Here is a 16,919-nt window from a genome sequence, read left to right as displayed (position 1 = left end):
AAAAGAGAAATAAGATTAAGGAAAATACTGACTTTTAAAAATTAAAGTTTAACAACTTACAAAAAAACTGGTAGAAAAATACCGATTGAATAATTATTAGGACTTTACCAACACTTAATGAATTAAACTTAATACCAAAATAGTTTAGTTTGAGTTTCCGTCAAATTTTCTGATGATAATTTAAAATTATGCAATGACCGCAGAAAACTATTTCTTGGTATTTACTGCAAACGAACTGCTTTTAAGTCAGTTGCTAAAAACTTATTGAAAAAATTCCGAAAAGAGATAATAAAAATCAAACCGATCGATTTTAGCAGTGATATTTAAGTTCTAAATATAATTTCAATTTCCATTTTTACTTAGTTTTTGTAGCATTGATTTAATTTCTAATTTTAATTTTACTTCTTTTGAAGCAGTTCTGATGAAATTAATTTCAGTTAGGTTCTTATGATTTTAATTATTTTAGTTCTTATTTCAGTTACTAAATCAGTTCATACTTTATTTCTATCAAATTTTATAGCAATTAGTAGTCCAAACGGCACATTTTTTTGAAAAAATTAAAGTGTAGTCTTGAAGTGTATGAATTTTGGTAACTTGTACTAGTTTCATTCATTAAAAAAAAAAAAATTTAATGGCTCTTTCCGGGGCCTTAAAAAAAGAAAACTTACCCCACCCCGGGGTAAGTTGGCGCAAACTATAAAAAAGATTATTAACGTATTAGTGAGTAAAAATTCATAAAAATTATTTAATATTTCTATGAGCTAGTAGCAGTTAGTAGTTTGAATATGAAGCCAAAACAACACCCCACCTTTGTTCCTGATAACAAAATCCCCTTAAAAATTTTTTTTGTAAAAAATAAATTTAAAAATATTTTTTTTGTAAAAATAAATTTTTTCAATATTGTTAGAAAAAAAAATTTAAAAAAAAGTTAATTTTATAAAGATATTTTCGTTTTCCAGCTTCCCCTGTAAAAATTTTGCCAACAAACCCCAAAAGCCTTTCAATAAACTGCCTAAAGATCCTGAAAAACGACAACTACTAAAAAAACCTGACTGATAATAGTAAATCAATTGTGACTGGAATATTTATAGTAGTTTTAGTCATAGGACCCAAGATGAAACGGTCAATTAGGAAAGTTCCCTGAGATTTCTGATACATTTTGATAAAAGACTCTGCAGATAAACGCAATTCGTCAACTTACCCCTGCTGACAACTAGCCCCGGTCTCCCCTATCATTATTTCAAGAAATAATGTAATACATAAATTTCAAGAAAAATATTTTAACAACTTTTTAACTTAGTAATAAACATCTAAATAACCATACAAATAGTCATAAAATAGTCATTCAATGAGTTAATTGAGTTATAATAAGAATTTTTTTTCGAAATTGAAAGAAAATATCTGGTTGAATTATAATTACAAGTTTTTTTTCAGTTTCATAAAAGTTCTCATCTCTAATGATTTTTTCATTCAATTGCGGCGACCAACAGTTAAAATTCCACAAAGTGAAAATATCCTTTCTACAAACGCCTTTGATGCTAGGGCAGACAGTAAATCTTCAGCCAAAATTGCAATCTTGCTATACTTGCTTTTGTTTTGTTTCCAAAAGAGCAGATCCTTACTTGGCAGCGCTACATCACCGCTTATGTCTACCAAGTACCTTGACAGCTGACTTGCAACAGTGAGATTGTCTTGGTTATAAATTTTTACTTCTTTTTTAAAGATTTTATTTGACAAGAACTTAAAGCGCTTTATGGCAGCAAATTCACATTCAGATCCATTTTGACTCAGCAGCAGCTTGTAATTCTTGTTCTACTCCACAAACCTTTATTATATACATTTTTGCTGCATGGAGCAAGGTGCCCATTTCCGGTGTGAGGATTAAGACAGCAACGGTTGGATCTAACAAATATGCAGCAGACGGAAGAGGAATAAACGTATCTGAGTCCGGCTGCAGAATTGATTGAAACCGTTGACATAGATCTCCAAGAAGATTCGCTGTCAAAGACTTGTTGGTAAGATATTCTTGTAAATGGCATTCCAAATTGAGTATAGATGGTAAAACCTGTGAAAGAGACTGGGCATCGGTCTGAAGTATATCTGTTTGTACTGCAATGGGTTCCAGAAGTGAAAAAATGTTTTGAAGACGAACCCATTCACTTGCTTTGAATGTGTCGATACCTAAATTTAAGTAAACCATCTGAAATTAAAGTTTACAAATAACACTTGTAATAACTAATAAATGTCATTGATATACGTCTCTTTTTTCCATGCTATTGTGATGTGATTTAAAAGGCAGGGTAAAGTCTTTCCGTGTTATTAGTAAACCTAATTTAAATACTATATACCCTGTCTTGTTTTTTAATGATAATGACTGAACTTCTTACAATTTATTACCATTTTCGTTATTTTAGTTTAAATAAGGTAAGACGCAATTTTGTAGATTTAATAAAATTCCGAAAATAATTTATATACACTAATAACATAAATAATAAAATAATATGTACCAATTTCTGTAAGAACTTGGTACATATTATTATTGTCTTTATTTTCAACAGCAGGTCAATCATCTGATATGTACTGTTCCATTTTGAGGTGCAGTCAGTTATCACACACTTCCCACACTTGTCAATAAGTTTCTTAGTTGCCACACTTGATTTCCTAATTCTTGATACAACTTGTCTCGTTTCTAAGATGGTTACACTATAATGTTCATAAACTGGTTTTATGAAAAGCTGGAGTGTGTGAGCCATACAGGGCATTCGACGATATGGAATATGATCTGGCAGAAATAAATCAGTTTGTTCTGACTGAGACTGGATCTCTTCCTCATCAGTTTCATGTTCAGACTCGTCAGATTCAAACTCACAAGATTCAGATTCGTCAGATTTCTTAGCTGCATGCACTTCCTGTAAGTTCCTGATGGCTTTAACTATGTTAGACCCGTTGTCTGAAACAATCAACATAACTTGATTTTCTTTAATACCCTATTGGTCAAGACATTTCTTTAAACATTCGGCAAGCATCTCACCCGTGTGGGGATGTTGGAGTTCCATCAAATATAGGAAAACATGTCGTGTTTTATCAATGGTGATGTCATAGAAACAAGCAGAAGCGTGACAGTCCTGTATGGAAATTCTTCGTTTACGATGAAAAAACTGACAAATCCACGTGTCTAGTACAGGACATAAATAATGAGAGCGCGTGAGGCGCATCTCTTGCCGGAAAAAATTCCAGTAACTTAGTAGCTCACATTCAGAGAATAATAAAGACATATTACACGGATGAAAAGAAAAATTGAAATGAAGAAAAAATATTTTTGAAACGTAAAATTGATGAAATCAATTCTACATCTTCCCGAAATAGTGGAAAGATAAAAACTGAGACAATAAGAGAGTGCTTTGAACACTGAATCACCGCGTGGCCAACGGATTCAAGTGAATATCAAGTGCGTCAGGATAGAGTGATTGAAATGATTGTTAATACCAGCTATCCAATGGTATTGCTAGATCAGCCGTCGTTTCGAAAGATGATAAAAACGCTTGACCCAAAATTTAAATTGCCAGGTAATAATTAACACAACTAAATTTTTAAATTATTGTTTTAAATTCATTCAATGCTAAACAGTTTTTAAAAGTTTACCTGTAATTATAGTATGATTAATAAAACACTATTGTAACTAACTACACAAACTGATGTGCATTAAATTTTAACTGATTTAAACTTTATATTGCAGGGTCTACAACACTGAACAAGCGGATAAACGAGCGTTTTCTTCTACAATCTGCACAACTGAAAGACTTGATGAATCGTATACGCAAAGTAACAATTTGTCTTGATGGTTGGACGAAGAAGGGTCTCACAGCATCGTTCCTTGGAATATCTGGAATGTTTAAAGTTATGTTGATTGTTTCAGACAACGGGTCTAACATAGTTAAAGCCATCAGGAACTTACAGGAAGTGCATGCAGCTAAGAAATCTGACGAATCTGAATCTTGTGAGTTTGAATCTGACGAGTCTGAACATGAAACTGATGAGGAAGAGATCCAGTCTCAGTCAGAACAAACTGATTTATTTCTGCCAGATCATATTCCATATCGTCGAATGCCCTGTATGGCTCACACACTCCAGCTTTTCATAAAACCAGTTTATGAACATTATAGTGTAACCATCTTAGAAACGAGACAAGTTGTATCAAGAATTAGGAAATCAAGTGTGGCAACTAAGAAACTTATTGACAAGTGTGGGAAGTGTGTGATAACTGACTGCACCTCAAAATGGAACAGTACATATCAGATGATTGACCTGCTGTTGAAAATAAAGACAATAATAATATGTACCAAGTTCTTACAGAAATTGGTACATATTATTTTATTATTTATGTTATTAGTGTATATAAATTATTTTCGGAATTTTATTAAATCTACAAAATTGCGTCTTACCTTATTTAAACTAAAATAACGAAAATGGTAATAAATTGTAAGAAGTTCAGTCATTATCATTAAAAAACAAGACAGGGTATATAGTATTTAAATTAGGTTTACTAATAACACGGAAAGACTTTACCCTGCCTTTTAAATCACATCACAATAGCATGGAAAAAAGAGACGTATATCAATGACATTTATTAGTTATTACAAGTGTTATTTGTAAACTTTAATTTCAGATGGTTTACTTAAATTTAGGTATCGACACATTCAAAGCAAGTGAATGGGTTCGTCTTCAAAACATTTTTTCACTTCTGGAACCCATTGCAGTACAAACAGATATACTTCAGACCGATGCCCAGTCTCTTTCACAGGTTTTACCATCTATACTCAATTTGGAATGCCATTTACAAGAATATCTTACCAACAAGTCTTTGACAGCGAATCTTCTTGGAGATCTATGTCAACGGTTTCAATCAATTCTGCAGCCGGACTCAGATACGTTTATTCCTCTTCCGTCTGCTGCATATTTGTTAGATCCAACCGTTGCTGTCTTAATCCTCACACCGGAAATGGGCACCTTGCTCCATGCAGCAAAAATGTATATAATAAAGGTTTGTGGAGTAGAACAAGAATTACAAGCTGCTGCTGAGTCAAAATGGATCTGAATGTGAATTTGCTGCCATAAAGCGCTTTAAGTTCTTGTCAAATAAAATCTTTAAAAAAGAAGTAAAAATTTATAACCAAGACAATCTCACTGTTGCAAGTCAGCTGTCAAGGTACTTGGTAGACATAAGCGGTGATGTAGCGCTGCCAAGTAAGGATCTGCTCTTTTGGAAACAAAACAAAAGCAAGTATAGCAAGATTGCAATTTTGGCTGAAGATTTACTGTCTGCCCTAGCATCAAAGGCGTTTGTAGAAAGGATATTTTCACTTTGTGGAATTTTAACTGTTGGTCGCCGCAATTGAATGAAAAAATCATTAGAGATGAGAACTTTTATGAAACTGAAAAAAAACTTGTAATTATAATTCAACCAGATATTTTCTTTCAATTTCGAAAAAAAATTCTTATTATAACTCAATTAACTCATTGAATGACTATTTTATGACTATTTGTATGGTTATTTAGATGTTTATTACTAAGTTAAAAAGTTGTTAAAATATTTTTCTTGAAATTTATGTATTACATTATTTCTTGAAATAATGATAGGGGAGACCGGGGCTAGTTGTCAGCAGGGGTAAGTTGACGAATTGCGTTTATCTGCAGAGTCTTTTATCAAAATGTATCAGAAATCTCAGGGAACTTTCCTAATTGACCGTTTCATCTTGGGTCCTATGACTAAAACTACTATAAATATTCCAGTCACAATTGATTTACTATTATCAGTCAGGTTTTTTTAGTAGTTGTCGTTTTTCAGGATCTTTAGGCAGTTTATTGAAAGGCTTTTGGGGTTTGTTGGCAAAATTTTTACAGGGGAAGCTGGAAAACGAAAATATCTTTATAAAATTAACTTTTTTTTAAATTTTTTTTTCTAACAATATTGAAAAAATTTATTTTTACAAAAAAAATATTTTTAAATTTATTTTTTACAAAAAAAATTTTTAAGGGGATTTTGTTATCAGGAACAAAGGTGGGGTGTTGTTTTGGCTTCATATTCAAACTACTAACTGCTACTAGCTCATAGAAATATTAAATAATTTTTATGAATTTTTACTCACTAATACGTTAATAATCTTTTTTATAGTTTGCGCCAACTTACCCCGGGGTGGGGTAAGTTTTCTTTTTTTAAGGCCCCGGAAAGAGCCATTAAATTTTTTTTTTTTTAATGAATGAAACTAGTACAAGTTACCAAAATTCATACACTTCAAGACTACACTTTAATTTTTTCAAAAAAATGTGCCGTTTGGACTACTAATTGCTATAAAATTTGATAGAAATAAAGTATGAACTGATTTAGTAACTGAAATAAGAACTAAAATAATTAAAATCATAAGAACCTAACTGAAATTAATTTCATCAGAACTGCTTCAAAAGAAGTAAAATTAAAATTAGAAATTAAATCAATGCTACAAAAACTAAGTAAAAATGGAAATTGAAATTATATTTAGAACTTAAATATCACTGCTAAAATCGATCGGTTTGATTTTTATTATCTCTTTTCGGAATTTTTTCAATAAGTTTTTAGCAACTGACTTAAAAGCAGTTCGTTTGCAGTAAATACCAAGAAATAGTTTTCTGCGGTCATTGCATAATTTTAAATTATCATCAGAAAATTTGACGGAAACTCAAACTAAACTATTTTGGTATTAAGTTTAATTCATTAAGTGTTGGTAAAGTCCTAATAATTATTCAATCGGTATTTTTCTACCAGTTTTTTTGTAAGTTGTTAAACTTTAATTTTTAAAAGTCAGTATTTTCCTTAATCTTATTTCTCTTTTGACAAATTGGTGCGGACGTAACTAGCTTCCTGTGCTTTTAATGCCGTAAACAAAACGAAATAAGGTTTTAACAATCAATATTAAAACGCTTAATTGTGTTACTAAACCCTTCAAATTAGCATGCCTATTCTTTTCTAAACGATTTTAATAAAACTTTTTTTGGGAATTTCTATCATTTCCTTAAAAAAATCTTTGAACGACAGCTTGCGCTAAAGAGCATCGAAACTTTGGGATTGGAAGTTTTTAAAGATATTTCTCTGGCCTTACCCTGCGTATAAATGTTCAGAACCGTGTACAAAATGGGCAGAAACAAGTTTCACTCGCCATTTACAAAATTTGTCAAACAAGATAAATATGAATACAAGCAACATGTTATTAGGTAAAACAATTTTTAAAACTAAGCATCGTTTCCAGAACCTTTTTGCTCACAGAAACTTTTGCCTCAAAAGCTCAAAGTTTCTGTAAGCAGAGAATCTCAGTGAATTGTTTTCAAAAATTCATTTCTTATACACTTTATGCGTTACAAACGTTTTGTAAACCTTCTCTTTTTATTTCTCAGCTGTTTCTACTTTTATCATAATCGAAGTAGTGGGATGCACAACTTTCGTCATAAGCAAAGTAAATAGGGATTTCGCAGATATACGGTCAGCGAACAGCTCGCAACAAAATGAAAAAACGATGGTCTACAAGCTTAAAGATTTTCAACGGCTCACAGATCAAAGTCAAAATAAAAGTTCTGAAGTTAATTATAATGAAGCTTCTAACGAATCAACAAGAGCTAATGGGAGTAAGAGCCATCGGCCAGGGGGAAAAGCTGAACTGTTCTTCAAGAAGATTTATTCAAAATTTTTTCTTACCAGCGGAAAAACTTATGATAAACCTTTGCTTACCCGCGGAAATACTTACGGTAAACAAACTCAACCAACAGACCTTCAAAAATTGTCTGCGGCTCGAGATAGTTCACTAAACAATCCTCAGAAATCAAGAAAATTTCGGAGAGATCTGTTACACAACCCGTGGGAAGAAAACGTTAACGCACTTCCATGCCAATTGAAAAGCTGTTCCGCAGCTAACAAGCAATTCTATGATTTGGGTATTGATGTTTTTACTGAAAGGTTCGGATTATCTTCTACCAAACAACTCATGTGTGAAATGGTAACTTTTTTATTTGCATGTAACTTTTTTCTTCAGTGCGAAATTTTGCATCATATTATTTTGCAACTCTATTTATTTTTTCTCCATCTTCCGCATTTTAAGTTATGAAATTAAGCTTTAAGCAAACTAGTTTTGATTAAAATCAAGAGCGTTTACAACAGGAGACGCAGGGGGCTAGAATGTCCTAGAAATCAGTAAAAGTTTAAGAAACTCACTTACATAAATAGTGCGTTTCAAAGAAAGGCCCTTAGGGTCTAGAAAGCTATTTAAAGCATAGAGTTGATATTGTACCACTCTAACCGGCTGGATTACATCACCGTGACCAGGAATGTAGCATTAAAACTTTTAATCCTACAAGTCAAAACAAAAATTGCTTGAGTCACGGAATTCAACTCCGCTATAAAAATGGAGCTTTGACTGCCAATCGCCGCACAACTAGAGGACTTATAGGGTTATCACCACACAACAACGTAAGTTATATGGTTATCACCACACAACTGCATGAATTGTAAGGTTATCACCGCACAACTGCATGAGTTGTAGGGTTAGAATTGGGAATTGTTTTCATATGATTAAATAAACTTCAACAGAAACAACAACTGTTTGGCTTCCAAAGGTAGCTTCATTTCTTTTTTACTATTCTCATCTGTCTTGCTTCTTCTGGTTGAGCTGATCATTGGGTTAGAAGAGCGCAGAAACTTTCTCACGAGGTCCCTGTGTGTATTCTGTTGGCAGTTCTTCTTTGTGAATTTGTATGTAGTTAGTAGGAAAGTTGTAGGCTACATTTTCAGTCTAAACGAAAGAAGGAAGAGGAGGAGCGAAAAAAGGATAGGAATGTTTTAAAGGGTCCGATATTTTGATAAGTTTTTACAAAGCCTTAAGATGCATTCGATGTCGATATTTATTCGATATCGAATGCATCTTAAGGCTTTGTTAAACTTTATTTTTCTTTCTAGGGCGAGGTCCTTGTTGCAGAGGAAGAACACCCGTACAAATCAAAGTTTGGAAGCAATATAGGTTGTCGCTACTACTCATCAGAAAGTTTTTTATCAATGCCAAAGTTAGAAGTTGTGGAAGAAGTAAGTCTTAGTTTAAATATAATAATGGGGAACATTTAAAAAGTTCTGATTTGAAACTTACTCGTTTGCATTATACAAAGCTCATTAATTAAATCAGGTAGTAAACTTGTATAAAACAAAAAAAAACACTGCATCTTATACAATCTTTCCATTCACCATTAGAATAGCGATGCGTTGAAGATATCTATTGGTATACTAAAAGAATTGCACTCTTCGTTGCAGAAAATCTCAAAAATTGAATCAAATGTCTCGACAAGGAAAAACTTTTTTGGCCAATTTCTGGTATTGGAGAAGAACTTAGACTATATGATTGCAATGTTCACCTTTGTCATGGAGGTATGCGACTATAAGTTTCGCAATAAAAATGTTTTTACAAAAGTCAAAAAAGAAATGTTTGTAGAAAATGTATATCAAATAAGGATACAATTTACACAACGCGTAACTCTTTTTTCAACATTTTAGAAGCTTTCTGCGTGCGAGTGCTCGGAAATACACCAAAGTATATCTACAAAGGTGCACACTCAAAGTTACGAATATTTAACTTCCACGTTTAGCCACACGAAAAGTTCGTTTATAGTACTTAAGCAGCTTCATATAATGAACAAAATGATGAAGAGAGACATCTGGAAAAGACACAGCAAATACGTTTTTGTATGTTAAGCATTTAAAGTAATTCCTTAAAGAGAACAAGCTTTTAAATTATTTATTTACAGTACGCAAACACTACGTGTTATTTGCTTTTTGTAAAATTTACAAAGCCGTGTAAACCCTCAATAAAAAAAGAGTGTCACACTGTTGGTTTAACGGTCCCTCTTTACATGTATATTTCAAAAATAAAAAATGTATATTATTGTATTATCGTATGCATTACTTTAAAAATAAATTAGTTAATAAAAATGAAACATTACCATTATTTGTATTAAAGAGTAGACAACCGACCCATGAAATCGTTTTAACCGAAAAAAAAAAAAGATGCATTCAACCATTAATTGAAGATTTAGCGTCCCAGTTAAAATGGTCCATTAAAGCACCATTTGAGTAGCAGTATTTTACTCAAAACGATTAAAAAACTTTTTCGCGGTTAAAATAATAAATAAGAAGTACGGTTTTTAATTAAAATGATCAATTATGAGCGTTCACTTTAAAGCATTCAATTAAAAAAGATTTTCAATTTTTCGAACAGCTTAACTTTCTTTGCAGACGTGATTAGTGATTTTTTAACAAAACAACAACAACAACAACAACAAAAACAAACGCAATGCCATCTGATATTATGGCAATATTTTTCAAAATTTGAAGATTTAAAAAAAATCAAAGTTTTGAGATTGTTTCATTGATGCATTTGTGTGATTTGGGCAAGAAGATTTTAAACCAAATACAAAAAACATGCGTGTTATAAGGAAACCAAAAGTAGTATCAGGCAATGAAAATAATTCACATGTCCTACTTCTTTTAGCTTTTTTTTTCCATTGATCAATGTTTATTTAGATATGTTGGTCATTTAGAAATTAGAGTCGCGTTATTACGCTAAAGCTTTCATTAATGGAGTAAAATTGTGAAAACGATTTTGGAAATGACCATTATGGCTATTAGAAACACTTTGAAATGACGAAAACGGCTTAAATAATTTTTTTTATAACGAATGTAATGATTGATCAATTTAGTTGATGACAGTGAAAATGGCGTCATAGCAGTAATCATTTTGTTCATTTCATTTTGATTTTGGCCGAGCATAAACCATTAATCGCGTGATTTTCCGGTGTTTAGTTTGTATTTATAGTTATAGAGGAGATAATGAATACCAGATTTTCCTCGTTTTTTATGCTTTGGCTATGGGTTCAAGAAAATCTCGTTCAAGTTTGGCAAACGGCTCCGGCAACTGATGTAGTTAACCCAATATATGGAAACTCACAACCGTCGGTGTTTTACGTTATTGTTCTTACGATGCAACGAACTGTAGCCTCTCAAATCTCATACAAAAATCTAACAGTCTTTGAATCTTCCGCCGTTACGCTCCGTATCGTCCGTATGCAATTCTAACTGACTTGCTCCGCACCACTCTTTTCCATCAGCTATAAAAGGCAGTCTTTAAACTTACAGGCCGTGTAACCGGAGAGGGGGTGCGATAAATTGGAGGCCAATCTACAAGACTCGCTATCCTCCAAAACTAAGGGAGCACATTTCGAACATTGCAAAAACATTTTAATACGCTACCGACTTTTTCGAACTTTGCAAAAACATTTTAATACGCCACGGACTGTTTTGACTTCAATACAACAAATTATTGATTTAGATAAAAGTTAGAATAGGCATCCGTTCTATGCAAGATGGATAAACATTCAAGCAGCAATATAACTAAAAAATTTAACTGGAAGAAAAAATATATATCATTTTCAACTCCGAAACTAAAACAAATCTCAAAATAATAACCACAAAAGTGTATCAGATCAGTGATTGATGGCATATGTATGCCAATTGTTCGTAACAACTTCAATAAATTTAGGATGGACTCGATATACTTGTGAACTTTAACTTGATTTTATCATGACCAGACAGCTTTAAGCTCTCTACAACACACAACTCTTCAGCTATTCAGAAACTAAAATGCAAACGTACTTTGCCTTTAAGTTGTTTCCATAACCTCTTGATAGGATTTAGGTCAGTAGATTGCGCAGGCTTTCGCATTACAGTAACATTCGTTTTTATCAAACCATGATTTAATGAGTTAAGAGGTGCGTTTGGGATCATTGTCTTGTAGAAAGTCCACGGTAAAGGCTGGTTCTAACGTTTCGTTTACGATCTGAATCTTTCAGGTTAAACTTTGACTCTAAACTACCTAGCTTTTAAGGAACGTGTTGCATAGAATTACTTGAAATTTTTTTTTCATGCTGAAACCATGAGTTCGATATTGACATTTTTCATAACGACTTACCTACATACTTTGTGAATAAGTGGCTAAATTATTGCATAATAAAACATGGTCTGTTAGCAGAGATTGTCGAACAGTATTGCTTCCATGATTAAACCTCTTTGACATGGTCCCCTTGTTTTTCATAATAAAGTTGTGTTCATAGTAAAGTTGTGTAACACACGCAGAAATATAAACCAGGGCCATTTTTCAATGGGCTTTGGTGCTATGGACACGTCGTTAAGTTTTGAGAGTTCAACTAAACTACTTGTTTCAGTTTCGTGTAAATGTTTTGAATCAAACCATAAAGCTGGTTTCACATCACCATTACCATCAAGCTTTGAAGATGCACTGACTTTGTTAAACGGACTAATTCAGAAATTGAAAAAAGTATTGTTTTATGTTTTCCGTGGTTCCGTGAAGGTAAACTTTGAGTAGATGGACTAATTTACACGGGTGTTATCACAGACGATCAAATGATTTGCCTGCTCTAACAAAAAAATGATCATTTTATCTAAAGATGTTAAAGCATGGTAAAAGTGTTGCCGCAATCGGAAACATTATCGGGTGGTATTATTGAAACCCATCGAGTACGTTTCTTTTTTTTTTTTATCAATTCGCGAGGTTAGAATTATTTTGTTCTCCAATCTTCAATTTTAAACGTTGAGAGAAAGTTTTTGATTTTATTTTTAAAAGTAAAAATTAAAACTTTAGCTTTAATTTTCGAAAAAATGATAACTTATGCTTTATATAATCTATGCTTAAAAAAACTATTTACAAGAAAATTTAAAATGTAAAGCGTATTTTAAAAGTAATCATTACTTGCAAAAGTTAACAACTCATTTTTTCCCAACTTTTAAAATGGGAAACAATAATAATTCTAACCTAGCGAATTGGTTGCCGAACTCTTATCTACGTTTTCTTTGTTTAAGCTGCTATTAAAACTCATCACAAACCAATTCTGCGACATTTTTCGTATTTCATGCTTCCTCTAAATATGAAGAATGCTGTCAGAACAAGCGATAAGCTTTTATGGCTTTAACTCTTCGAAATACAAAATATACACAAGCAATTTAAGCACATTTTCAAAATGGCACCTATAACAAAACATTCTTAATACTGGCTAAGTGTAAAGTTTAAAGACGTCGTTAGTGTAAAGAATGCCTCGCACTCAAAAGTTTTTTTTATCACTTTAACTCTTCGAGTACAATATTTCCCAACTGCTAGTTTATATACATTGTTTTAAACCGATCCCCGATTGAAAGCGCGATTCTCCTGGTTTCACGGCCTGTTAGTATAAAGATTGTCATAACAGAGCTGCAGAAACTGTTCGCATGTAACTCTTTACGGGATTAGCTGGCCCAATTGTTAAAGAAATTTCTGAAGAGTATAAGTATCTACAGTTATTGAAGTGGCAATGGCAAAGAGCAATTGTCCAATTGTTATTATTAATCAGCAGTGCAGCTATCCAATAAAAAGCACATTTGTTGCGTTAAAACAACTCCTCTGAAATACAGAGGTTTTAGCTCAATATTCATGGTTTTCTTGTTTAATACTTTAAAAGATCTCAACACCTTTGATAAAGTGCTTTCAACGTGCTCAGAACAAACCTTTTCACAAGCCGAAGCGTTCTATCCTCGGTTATTGTAATATTGCAAAACATAGCTCCAAACAAACTCTTCATTACTCTTTTTCAAACACAATGAGTGTGTTCTTGTTTTGCTGTAGAAAAGGGAACGAGAGTGAGGATCAATTCAAATAAGTAAAAAGATAACCACGGTTGCCACGGTTGCCTTTTTATTTATTTGAATCGGCTCCTGTATTTTCCTTCCGGTTCTCTCCCTAAAGCTCTCATAAAATATTGCTTAATCATCTAAAAATAGTTGATAAAATTTCTGGTAAATAATTTATGATAATATACTATATGATAATTACGAACAAATCTTTTGTTTTAAACAATATAAACTAAATTATGTTAAAGTCTGTCGGACTCGCTGAAAATCTTTGTTCTTGTCTAACCTGTCACATCAACTTCCTTTTAAAGCTGGGGTAAATGGTTCATTCGCAAAATTCAACACACAAATGTTGGAGAGAACAATCTTATAGCACTTGATATATCCAAGGTTTTTTTTTATATTTGAAACTTAAATACCAAAAATTATATTTCTACCCTCCTTTCCAAGAATTTTCCTTCACTCTTATGACATAATTTTTTGGTTCATCATTAAACTGTTATGACATAATGGCTCAATTTAAGTATCAATTATCTAGCTAATTGATTTGGAGTCTCAAAATAAGTTTTATCAAGAGTATTTCTAAGTGGAGTAATATAATGAATTCTAGATTGCAGCAATAGCTAGTATATAAAGAACCTGTTACAACAATCTTAAAAAAATTCTTACCAAAGATTTAACTAAGTTAATCTTAATCACAGCTACAATATATAAAAGTAAACAGTAAAATTTGGATCTTGAAATGTTTTTAGATTCAAGAAATGTTTTTTGTAAATTTATTTTTCATCCATATAAATATAAATACAGGGTGCCCCATTAAGTTTATCAAACTTAGAGAAATAAGGACTGCTCTAATACATATGTCTTCAATAAAATAATTCAACTAACTTATAAAAAAAAGGTAACTTTTTTGTTAAGCGACAAACTACTGTTTGTTTGGAAACATTTACAGCTTTTAAAGCAAAATCAACTTTCCAACCACTTCAAAACTTTTGTTTGACACGCCAAAGAAATCTCGAAGGATCGCTTAGTTGTATCGCTGCGATCTGTGTTTTATGATGCAATTGAAATTGGCACCGTCCCTCTGCATAAACGTCACGATCCTTGTGTGTGCGTACGCTAGCGTGCGCGTGTGCGTATGTCTGCGTGTGCGTGTGTTCTTAAAATGTTTTGATAAAGTAGACTTTGATAATATATAAAGACCATCGGAAGTTCAAACCAAAATTTAAAGCAGACAGTTCTAAAGCGGAATCTTCATAATTTGTATTTTATTGAACAACGGAGCTTTGTTTTATTTTCTGCCCAGAATTTATCTTTTTTTTTTTGAATAATGAAATCAAAAAAACGAGACGACCTCTGTGACCACAATCTGCGCTCTATGTTCAAATCAATCGATATTTGGGAAATCAAAAAAAGAAAAAAGAAAAAAAGAATAACATCCAAAAAACCTATATTTTATTTTTCTAGTATTACACGCAATGAATTTTATGATTATTTTGATTACGCATAATTTTAAAGGATTTCCACAGAGTTGTGAGCTTTTTGAAAACTTGGAAAAACCCTTTTTAAGAGATGAAAAGTTGAAAAAAGCGAAAAACATTTTTTTTGTTGTTGTTGTGAAGAAAAACTGATTGCAAATAAAAAAAAAAAAGAATTAAACATCAACGTTTTTCAAAAATGTGTATAAAATCCCATTTCCGCTTAACGATGCATAGTGCGCCGTCAATCTTAAGAAAGAAAACGTACTTGGAGCTGATAATCTGACATCTCATTGGCTCTGTACAGCACCAAATGCTGTTCAAGGAAATCGCCCGAAACGAGATAAGGTTTAAACTTTAGGAAATGACTGCTACATTCGAAGCATTAAAAAAAAAGGGATATCTATACTATAAACAAGTTACGCTTAGTACGACTATACCTCTGCTTAAAAAGGTTCCTTTTCCTGCTTTAAACTTTTGCTTAGCAAAAAAAGTTATTGATGAACCGTGTACGTAAGTACATATATTAACCGTGTATGAGTCAACTCATTGTTGAAGTCGATTTTTAACTGAAAAAAAAACAGCTTACTATTGTTAAAATTATAAGTAAAAAGAGGACAGAAAAAGTTGCAAGAAAACTATTAAATTCCACAGCATAACAAGAAGCGGAAGCTTCTCTGGTTAGACAAAACGTTGAGAGAAACACTCTTAATTGGTTAGAAAAGATTGCAAGCTCATTAAAACCAACAATCGATAAGTCTAGTTTACCACAGTTTAACGGAGGACCAGATGATGACGTTAAAGAATTTTTCCTTCAATTTAAAAGAACAGCTACCTTTAACAAGTGGGACAATAACGAACAACTTAGCGCTTTTCCACTTTGCTCAAATAAATCTGCTTCGATATTTTATGAATCTCTCCCAAACCAAAAAATACAAGATTTACAATTAATTCAACAAGCTTTCCAGAATGAGTACGAACCACCAAAACTTATTTGGATGAAGAAAACCCAACTTTTTGGATTGAAAGAAGGAGAAAGAGGACTTGAACATTTCATAGCAAATTAAGAGAAGTTGTCGCAAAAGTTAAACGTTTCGGAAGAAATTAAAAGAGATCTTTTTATTCAAGGAGTTAATTCTAATTTAAAGAGAAAACTTCTTTTAAGCCAACCAGAGACATACACACAAGCAGTCAGAACTGCTAGAGTGAACAATTCAGTTAACATCGATGATGACGCTCGCATAATTGAAACAGTAATAAAGACCATGACAAAAGTACACAACCAGTTGGCTAAACCTAGTGCTGTAACATTCGCTGAGAATGAAGCACCACCAGTGGCTGCGTATAATGCAACACCTGCGAATTTAGCTGATCCCGAAAATGCGACTAGAGAAGTAGCAAGGCTCAAAGACGAGAACAGAAAGTTAAAAATGCGTCTACATAGACAAACGAATAATCAGGATCGTAATCCAACCCCAGTAAGCCAACCAATCTGCTATATATGCAATAAGGCGGGACATTTAGCATGACAATGCAGACAGGAATACCAAGAACCTAGAATTCCACAAAATAACAACTCGCAGTATCAGTACAGGAAAAACTTTACTCAACAACCGCGATGGAGAAACAATAGAAACTGGACACCGCAAAATTTTGATAATCGGAACAGAAACGTGGATAATAAATACACTCAACCCGAT

General features: G+C 32.5%; 2 protein-coding genes across 2 annotated transcripts in view; both read left to right on the top strand.

Annotated features, from left to right (window-relative positions):
* LOC149891668 (E3 SUMO-protein ligase ZBED1-like) overlaps nucleotides 1–16,919 on the top strand; it is a 588,790-nt gene that overhangs the window by 408,563 nt on the left and 163,308 nt on the right. The gene's annotated exons all lie outside the window — the stretch shown is intronic.
* Nucleotides 6,958–10,007, top strand: LOC149891676 (uncharacterized). Its single transcript, XM_090077149.1, has 5 exons — nucleotides 6,958–7,245; nucleotides 7,426–8,021; nucleotides 8,978–9,100; nucleotides 9,263–9,436; nucleotides 9,563–10,007. The coding sequence occupies exons 1-5, from the start codon at nucleotides 7,221–7,223 to the stop codon at nucleotides 9,758–9,760; spliced, it is 1,116 nt and encodes a 371-aa protein (XP_089933275.1). The 5' UTR covers nucleotides 6,958–7,220; the 3' UTR covers nucleotides 9,761–10,007.

Source organism: Hydra viridissima, unplaced genomic scaffold (genome assembly GCF_058129835.1).
Source record: "Hydra viridissima isolate aposymbiotic clone 2 unplaced genomic scaffold, HvirCarnegie_v1 scaffold_2, whole genome shotgun sequence".
Lineage (NCBI taxonomy): Eukaryota > Metazoa > Cnidaria > Hydrozoa > Anthoathecata > Hydridae > Hydra > Hydra viridissima.
The sequence above is the reverse complement of the archived record's forward strand: the minus strand, read 5'-3'. Positions and strand labels throughout refer to the sequence as shown.

Bases quoted from the DNA above. Each gene is read 5' to 3' on its own strand.
- LOC149891676 (XM_090077149.1), top strand. From the start codon at position 7,221: ATGAATACAAGCAACATGTTATTAG. The intron at 7,246-7,425 runs GTAAAACAATTT...TTTATTTCTCAG, and splicing joins TACAAGCAACATGTTATTAG to CTGTTTCTACTTTTATCATA. The intron at 9,437-9,562 runs GTATGCGACTAT...TCAACATTTTAG, and splicing joins TGTTCACCTTTGTCATGGAG to AAGCTTTCTGCGTGCGAGTG.